General features: G+C 23.0%; 1 protein-coding gene across 1 annotated transcript; it reads left to right on the forward strand.

The window, feature by feature from the left end:
- The first annotated feature begins 6,315 nt into the window (after positions 1 to 6,315).
- Positions 6,316 to 8,268, forward strand: LOC130935926 (transcription factor RAX3-like). The gene is made up of 3 exons (XM_057865853.1): positions 6,316 to 6,537; positions 6,765 to 6,894; positions 7,186 to 8,268. The coding sequence occupies exons 1-3, from the start codon at positions 6,402 to 6,404 to the stop codon at positions 8,117 to 8,119; spliced, it is 1,200 nt and encodes a 399-aa protein (XP_057721836.1). The 5' UTR covers positions 6,316 to 6,401; the 3' UTR covers positions 8,120 to 8,268.
- The last annotated feature ends 1,463 nt before the right edge of the window (positions 8,269 to 9,731 follow it).

Raw genomic sequence — 9,731 nt, forward strand, 5'->3', positions numbered from 1 at the left:
CCAGCCTTCCCCGGTTATCCTTTTTTTTTTTCACTCCACTTCTTTCTCTTCTTTCATCATCATTGTTTTTGTTTTTTCTTCTTCTTCTTCTTATACTTTTTATTTCTTATTCTTATTTGTCTTTTTTATTTGTTTATTTATTTGTATATTTTTTAAAAAAATTATGAATGAGAAAAAAAATATAATAAAAAATAATAATGATGATGATGAAAAAAAGACGTCAAAATTTGTTTATATAAAACACAAAAGTAAAATAAAATGACATTAAAATTTGTTATATAAAATACAAAAATCATTGCAATGATTTTGTCAAGGTGAATGCTATGGTGCTTTTGAGATTGTGTTTAACGTATTAAAAAAGATAAATAAATAATATTTAATAAATTTTAAATATTTTATTTTTTATTTTAAACATTTTATTTTTTACTTTTAAAAGTAAGTTAGACAATTTAGATATCATAATAAAAAGTATCATAAAACTCACCTTTTGTCAATTTATCAGTGCTCATGAGTAGTAAACTTGTCAATAAGTTGTTAATGATATTTCAAACAACATGGGTCAAGTGAAGATAACACACTAACTACCCTTCTAAATTCTAAGAAGACCCTTGTCCCTAGGCTTAATTTATTAATTGGGTAAAGTATTATTTTGATTTTAACATTTAGTCGAATTTTAATTTGGTTTCTAATATTTAAAATTTTTTATTTCAGTTCTAAAAATTTTAAACATTATATTTTAATCTCAAAAATGTTTTAAGCGAATTTAACATTATTTCACAATTAAATTTAACACAAACAATATGCATATTGATGAAGAATTAATAGCATTCGATTTTAATATCTAAGGAAAATTGATCCACAGTGATCACTAATATAAAAGTTTTTTCTTTGATTTTGAAGCGTTGATAGTTGATTGTTAAGATTTGAAGTTTCATACAAAAAGAAAATTAAAAAGAATAAGTGTTATAAAAATATTCTAATTATGTAGATATGACTTAACTAGTAATGTTATTGATGTTCATATCACTTATTCCGATAATTATTAATGTCAAATTTAATAGTAGGACAACGTTGAATCTATTTAAAAATTTTTGAGGTAAAAATAGAACATTTAACGTTGAGAGATTAAAATACTATTTTAATCTCTCAACGTTACGCTAAATTAGAATTTAGCGTAACGTTGAGAGATTAAAATAGTATTTTATCCTTATTAATTAAATTATCACTATATCAGTTTGCAAATTGATTCTTGTGTTTTAGCTATAAAGCTAGCTCATATGAACATAAGTTTTCTTTTATATTTTCTGAAGATTATTAATTAAGATCAATATGAACATAAGAAACTCCGAAAGAATAAGGATATAAGGCTAGTATTCGCTCCCTTTTTCCTTAACAAATAAAGTCTAATCATTAGTCTAAGTTGTTGTTACATTAGCCTAATTGATTCTTGACTTTCATTCTTGCAGTTTCACTGCACTCAAGATAAAATAATAATAGCCTACCTTATTTTATAGCATGGTTGATCTAACCGCTACTTTGAAAAATTACAATTAATTAGATTAATTTTTTAATATAACTGCTGTGCATTTCACTATTTCATCATGTAGCAATGATGAAGTACAATAAATTTCGGTCATCAAATTAGTAAGTATTTATTTGTATGTATTTATACATATTAATTTATAAAATTTTTCAACTACATAATTATTAAAATAATTAATGTCATAGTAAAATAATTAAATATGTAATAAATAGATAATTAAATTTATTTTTAGTAATATAATTAATTATTTTATGAGGTATATAATTATATATTTTTATATGCAGTGATTAATTTTTGATAATATAATTGTAGAAAAATATTAAGTGATTAATATTTTTTTTATTATTGTCTCCTAGTTAAACTAACACTAATCCTATTTCTTTTTGGGAGATTTGTAACTCTGCACTTAGGTTTTTTCATTTGTAGGGACACATCAGACCTAATTATCAGATTGGCTTTAAAATCCATTTTATAAGAATCTAAATGTATTTGGATATAACTAAAAAGAATACTCTTATTAAAAGAGTATTTCTGATAATGTTTTTAGATATATAAGAATTCTTTACAGTAAAACATAGATAGCAACAAAAAATTTTATTAAATATTTTTTTTTTCAAATTTGTTTTGAAGTAAGTTCCGATTAATTTAGTTAGAGTTGACGACTGACTTAATTCTACACTATATTTCTATTTTATTGTGCCTTGATTTTGAAATACCGTACAATGGAAACAGATAGTGATAGTGCTAAATTAAGCTCAACCACTAATTACTTAATTAATAATTAGCAATTCAACATTTCAGAATGCATGCTGCTTCGGTTTTCACAATATTATTATTATTCTTATTATTATTATTATTAAAATATTAGTGAGCCAGTATTTTTATTAATATTTTGTATTAATATTTTTTTGTATTATTAAAATTTAAATTTTAGTATAAAAATTTTTTATTGACAAAATATTAATAAAAAATAATATATTTTATTGATTATATATTGTTGTTGTATATGTTGTTGTGTTATGACATATGGATTTTCGCAATGAATTTGTAAGTATTATAAAAAATATATAACTTTAGGTAACTCTTTGTAAAAATGATAATATATAAATTTATAAGTTTTTAAAAAATATTAAATAACTTGTAGAAAAACGCATAAAATATAGGTTCTTGAAAAATTACGACACGATTTATTCTTCTATTAAACACTATAAATCTACTGCTCTAATTTTTCATAAATTATTTTTTCTAACGGACTAGCATCGTAAAATCCTTAAAAATCTATTTGATATTCTTTTTTTTAGAGAGTTTATTATTATTATTATTATTATTATTATTATTATTATTATTATTATTATTATTATTCTTCGTTTGGTCACCAACCAAAAATAATATAACAGGATTTAAAAAAGTCTACAAGTTTTTCGGTCAGCGTTTCCCTCTTTCTCTTTCTTTGGGAAGCTTTGTTGACTTTTCAACGGAATTATGCCCTTATAAATTTCAAAATCTTGTGGTCTAACTTTTAAGGGAATTTTTTTTTTAATATTGTATTATTAGAAGTGAAATCTTTCATTATGAATTAATTTATGTGTTAAATACAATTATGGCTATTTACAAAACGGCAGTGAAATTTTGTGTTTTTTCAATTAAAATAATATTTTTTAATAAAACGTCAATGATGTTTTATGTTTTAATAATTAAAATAATATTTTTTTATTATAAAATGTCAGTAACGTTTTGTTCTTTTATGATTAAAATTTTTTTTTATTACAAAACGTCAATGCTACTACCACAATCGTCTAGAACACTAAAATGATCAAATATTTTTGTATTTTTTATTAAAATTATTCACATATAAAAATTTTAGCCGTTTTAAGGTTCGTCAAATGAATTATCATATTTTCACTTTTTTTTAGGTGAAAATTTAGATACAGTCGACTTTACGTGAAGTTGACAGTTGAGAACCGTTAGATAATTTAACTGATTTAACTAAATTTTCATCTAACAGCTTTCAATTATCAACTTCTCAACTATCAATTTCACGTGAAGTCGACTACACATGAGTTTTCACCTTTTTATTTATATTCTTGAATAAGCACTAAAATTTTTCGGATTACCAACAAATTTTAGTGACAATTTTTTTATCAGTAATTAGAGGCGAATTTAGCTAAAATGTCGACGAAAAATTGAAAGATAATTTTCCCCCTAAATTTTAACTAGGGATAAACTGTTCAATTGTAAAATCCTTTGTTATATCCTTTGCATTCTGTGATGGCAATGCAAGTTTAGTGAATTAAAAAAAATCGTTAAATTAATTAACAAACTCAAACGACCGTCATATATGTTCGTAGTAGCGATAAATTTATTTTAAAAATCCATTGTTAATTACTTAGTTTGAACTAAATCTTACAATACACTTATTATGACGCACAAGCTTGCTTCATCTAGCAAGAAATATGTCTATTTAACACTTATTATTTTTTTTGGATCGTTGATAAAATTCTCGACTTATAATAAAAGAAAAGATTAGTATTCCGTGTTTATTATAAGATTGACAAACAAAAATTTACATAAACTCAAATAAAAAGGGATAAACAACTAAAATATAAACACTAAAAAAATCTTCAAAATTTTTACTAATCGCTAAATTTAAGCAAAACACCACAAAAATATTTAAAAAAAATTAATATCACTTACAAAAAATTTTACCATGCAAAATCTCTCCGCTTTAGATGAGAGTGAATTTAACTTACATCGGTATAAGTTGTTGCTTTCATGCACATAATAAAACAATCTTGACATGACAAAGTATTTAAAATATTGTCCGAAAGTTATACCAGAGTTATAAATAATAATCAAACGTAAAGTCTCTTTAGAAAGTTTTAAAAATTATTTTTTAAATTTTTATTTATAAAAAATAGTAATATTAATATTTGGTATAATTTTTAAAATTAAATTATAATTTTTTAAAAAATTATTTAAATGTTTATAAAAAAAATTAAAAAATAACTTCCCTTATAATAAATTTTTTTATCATATTTTTTTAAAATAAATATTTTTAAAATTAAAAAATTAAATATAAAATAATTTATTTATAAACTATTTTTAATATAAATATTTATTATTTAAGTTATTTTTTTAAATTTAATTAAACTATTTACTCAAACTGAATCATAACAATTGTGATAACTTTTTAGACTTTTATTACCTTTTCTTTTAATATATATTTTAATGCTATGGAAAGGCTAGAACCAGTGACAAAAGTAGTGCATGCTAATAAACAGCAAGCTATAACAACAAGTTTCAACTACTTAACTAGCTGTATATGTAAATAATTGCAGATATAACAATTTTGTTGACAAAGGAGAAAAAGAAAGAACAGTACGGTGCAACTCAAATCCATGCATGCTCCAATGCAAGCATCTCAAGATGCTCAGTGAATATAAATAATTATATATCTATATAAATCTTTTTTATTATTTTGAATTTATCGAATTTTGCATTGATATATTTTTATTTAGTCTTATGCAAAATTATTTTATTTATATATAGAACAAAAAGAATCAGATTTTAGATTTTTTATTATAAAAAATTTGATATCATATTATCAATTTTTTTAACAACTTAATGAATTGAATGTATTAAGATACATAAATAATTATATATTTTATATTATCTTTAAAAACATATCATCAATGATTTTTTATTAGAAAGCCCATAATATAAAATAATATTTTTGTACATTTAAAATAATATAGAATTATTCTAAGTAAAATAATCTATTAATTTAGGTATTAGTGTAGAATACATTTTAAAATATTAAATAATATATATTTATATAAAATATATGATAACTAATTTAGTAGCTTATTTTTTATATGCACAAAGTATTTTACGAATAATATAAGGTAAAGTATTATTTTGGTCTCTAACGTTTGGACTAAGTTCTAGTTTAGTATTTAATGTTTCAAATATTCTATTTAAGTCCTAAAATATTTTAAATTTTCTATTTCAATCTCAAAAAATTTCAAACATGTTAAATATTGTGCCACAATTAAATTTGATACGATAAATTAATGTATTAAAGATCCAATAACATTTAATTTTAGTACATAAGTAAAATCGATTTATCAATAATCACCAACAATCACCAAATGTCAAAGTTTTGTTTTGATTTTGGAGCGTTAATGATTAATAACGGATAAAATTTGAATTTTTTTTACAAGAAGGAAATCAATAAAAAAAATATTACAAAAAAATTTTGATTATTTTTTTTAACACACAAAAAAAATATAACTTAACAATAATGCTGTTAATATTCATATTAATCATTCTATTAATTATTTGTATCAAAATTTAATAATAAAATAACATTAAATTCGTTAAAAAATTTTAAAACAGAAATAAAACATTTAAAATATTAAAAACTAAATTAAAATTTTACTCAAATATTAGAAACCATAATAGTAATTTACCAATTTTCATTCAGCCAGTTATATATATAACTCATTTAAACACTTAAGGTCTCTATTATTATATTTGATGAGTTTAAAATTTTCACCAATTTTCACTACTTTGGATCTCTATTATCTAAATTTGATTCTAGTTTAAGAAAGACAAGAAGAAGAGAGCTTATTCTCCTATTCTGTCAACACACTACACTACTAAATAATTTCTAGACTTTTCCATTAAAAAAACAGTTACCTTTCTTCACTGCTGCCACACTATATAAAAATAGTGAGAATAAGGATTATTGTCCTCGGAATCATGTTATGTATATCCATCCCCTCATAATTTTTATATTAATAAAATTCTCTCTCTCTTATAATTCAAGCAAATAGGGTTAAGAACCAAAAGAAAGATGGGGAGAGCTCCTTGCTGTGACAAAGCAAATGTGAAGAAAGGGCCATGGTCTCCTGAAGAAGATGCTAAGCTCAAATCATACATACAACAACATGGCACTGGTGGCAATTGGATTGCTTTGCCTCCAAAAATTGGTAATCAATCATTATCATCATATATAACCCCAGAAATAAATTTTATATTTTTTTTTCTGGGGTTTCCTCTATTTTCCTTGATCTTTGATCTTTATACATAATATGTTACTAAACTAGGTTATATATATATATAGCTATGGTGTTTTGTAGTATAGTACATAGTTCAAATATAGGGAATTTATTTAATATTTAATTTTGTGGGTTATTAATTAATTATTGTATTATAGGATTGAAGCGTTGTGGGAAGAGTTGCCGTCTAAGGTGGTTGAACTATCTTCGCCCTAATCTCAAGCATGGTGATTTCTCTGAAGAAGAAGACAACATTATTTGTAGCCTCTATGTTAGTATTGGAAGCAGGTACTAATAATAATAAATTCTCTTCACTCATCATTATTAATATTTAAGAGAATTTTACAAGTTGAGGTCCAAATTTACTAATTCAGTTTTATGATTTAAATTCTATATTTAAATTTAAATGAATTTTCAACTTTGATTATTACCCTACTACATACATACATACATGCATGCATATACATACATTTTCTTATGATTAATTAGTATTATTTACTACTTATCATATAAATCATAGTTTTTAATTTTGTTTCCTTAATGCTTTTCTGTATATATGAAATTAAATAATCCATATAGGTGGTCAGTTATTGCTGCTCAATTGCCAGGAAGAACTGATAATGACATAAAGAACTATTGGAACACAAGGCTCAAAAAGAAGCTTCTTGGGAATAACAAGAACCGCCGCAATAAAGAACAGCAACAATTACAAGCATGTAGCAATAATGGAATCAACAAGCAACAAGAAACATCATCAATTAATGGAGGGAGTGTTATTATTGGTGATGATTCCTTATCTTCCTTATTGGTTCATGAAAATAGTAGTACTACTCAACAACAATGTTATTGGCCACACTTCATGCCAGTGTTGCCAATACCAAATTTGCCATATAGCACAACAAATAATAACCAACAATTCTACTTAGGATCTTCTTTCAATGACCAAGATTCCATCAAGAAACTACTTATCAAGCTTGGAGGGAGATTCCATAATGATGTTGATTATGATAATTACCATCCTACCCTTGGTGATGGATTATTGAATCATCTTCATCAATCACAAGGTACTACTACTACTACTTATTATTCTAATAATTCAACACAACAACAAGTAGTTTATCATCAAGAACAAATACAATTTGATGATGGTAATAATGGACTTCATCATGATGAAATGGTGCAAAGAAAAGGAAACCTCAACAATGAAATTGAAGAAGAAATGGTGGGTAATACTAATTTTATTCCACAAAGATTATTAAATAATGGGTTGGAGTTCTTCCATGGAGACATGGTTTTCAGTGAGGATAAGATTATAATAGGCTCTACTACTACTAGGCCTAATTGGGGTGAGAATAGTAGTGGCAATTCAGTAATTTACCACCCTCTTGTTTCTTCTTCAAATTACCAAGAAGATGAAGGTGTAAGGGCATCAGAAGAATGTGGTTTGCAAGAGTATAGCACTATAGCCACCATGAGGAGCAATAGTAGAAATAGCATGCTTCATGTACAATAATAATTATACTCTGTACATTATTAATGTATTAATCAACAATGGTATTACTAGCTAGCCATTTGAAGCAAATTAAATAAGTAAGGGAATGAAGCTTGTAATTTTATTTTGATTATATGTGATTATGATTATTAAAATAGACAATAAATTTATCATATATATATATAGGTCATTTTAGTATGTCTATATGTTATGATAGTTACAGTAGTTATGATATTTTAAAAAAATATTGCTAACATTAAAGTAACACATTTTCAGTATTCAGCAATATCTTTTAAAAAGTGTTGTTAAAAAATGTTATCAAAATATAAAAGAAATGTGACTTTAATTTTAACAAAAAATATGAATGATTATATATTTAATCCATCCCCTCAAATAATTTGAGAGTTATTTTTTGGATTTACTTTTTTTTTTTGTATAGTTATTCTTTTTGTCGATTTTTTATTTGTCTTATGTTATTTTTATTTTTATTTTTAGGGTTTATCAAAAATCAAATTTTAAATTTTGTAGATATAAAATTTTGATATTATATTATAAAATTATTTTTTTAAATTTAAATTAATAAAAAATAACATAAATAATTATATTTCTAATAAGTTGTGATTTGAATTTATGTCAATTGTGTTCTAAATAAAAATTTATCCTCTTCTATAACTAGATGATATTATTATACAGGATATTCGTTGATACTCTATTATGAATTCATTGATGGCTAGTTACTGTATTATTTTAATATATTTTATATCATGATACTATTTGACAAATTTAAGCTGATAAAAAAATAACATAAATAATAATATTTTTAATATATTTTTTTAAATATATATTTTTTTAAATTGATTTGAATTTTTATATAATTTTTTTTCTTTTGAACATATATAGAGCTCTAATACTATTTTATTATATTATTTTTTTCAAAAATTTAAAATAATAAAAAAAGACAACATAATTATATCTCTAACTTTTTGAATGTCATAGTTTAGTGTATATCTCTAATAATCATGAATAATAATAATAAAGAGTATTGTATGTATATAATATATAATATTGTTAATCAGATCATCAAAAGTGAGAATAATTGATATCACCTTCACTGTTTAATTAGCATATGCAGACGTTGAAGAACAAATTCAAGTTTTGGGAGTATGATAATAATAAGTAACTCACAAGGAAGGGGCACTAATTAACTTGGTACGGCATATCATATAGTTATAGTTATAGACTTATAGTAGCTAGTCAGAATTGGATGTGTGGTAGGTCTATAAATTAATTCCTCTTATGAAAAATAGAATGAAAGTGGATGCACATGCTATCAAGTAATTAATTCCTTGGCCGTATCTGTTTGACCGTTAATCTTCTCAGTTCCCACCTATAAAGTCATTATTTTTACATCCCCAAATGTATATGATATATATATATATATATATATATATATATATATATATATATATATATAATATTAACGATTAAAAATAATTAAAATATATAATTAAGATTAATAATTAAAAATTATTAAAATATTGGTGTATTGATATATTTAAAATTTGTTTATATATCTTTTTTTATAACTTATAACTTTTGAAAAGAATAACTTTATGTTATAATATTAAAATTT

The sequence above is a fragment of the Arachis stenosperma genome, chromosome 6 (genome assembly GCF_014773155.1).
Source record: "Arachis stenosperma cultivar V10309 chromosome 6, arast.V10309.gnm1.PFL2, whole genome shotgun sequence".
Taxonomy (NCBI): Eukaryota; Viridiplantae; Streptophyta; class Magnoliopsida; order Fabales; family Fabaceae; genus Arachis; species Arachis stenosperma.

Excerpts from the sequence above, each read along its gene's own strand:
- LOC130935926 (XM_057865853.1), top strand. The coding sequence starts at position 6,402 with ATGGGGAGAGCTCCTTGCTGTGACAAAGCAAATGTGAAGAAAGGGCCA. Across the intron at positions 6,538-6,764 it reads TGCTTTGCCTCCAAAAATTG|GATTGAAGCGTTGTGGGAAG; the intron begins GTAATCAATCAT and ends ATTGTATTATAG. Across the intron at positions 6,895-7,185 it reads TATGTTAGTATTGGAAGCAG|GTGGTCAGTTATTGCTGCTC; the intron begins GTACTAATAATA and ends TAATCCATATAG.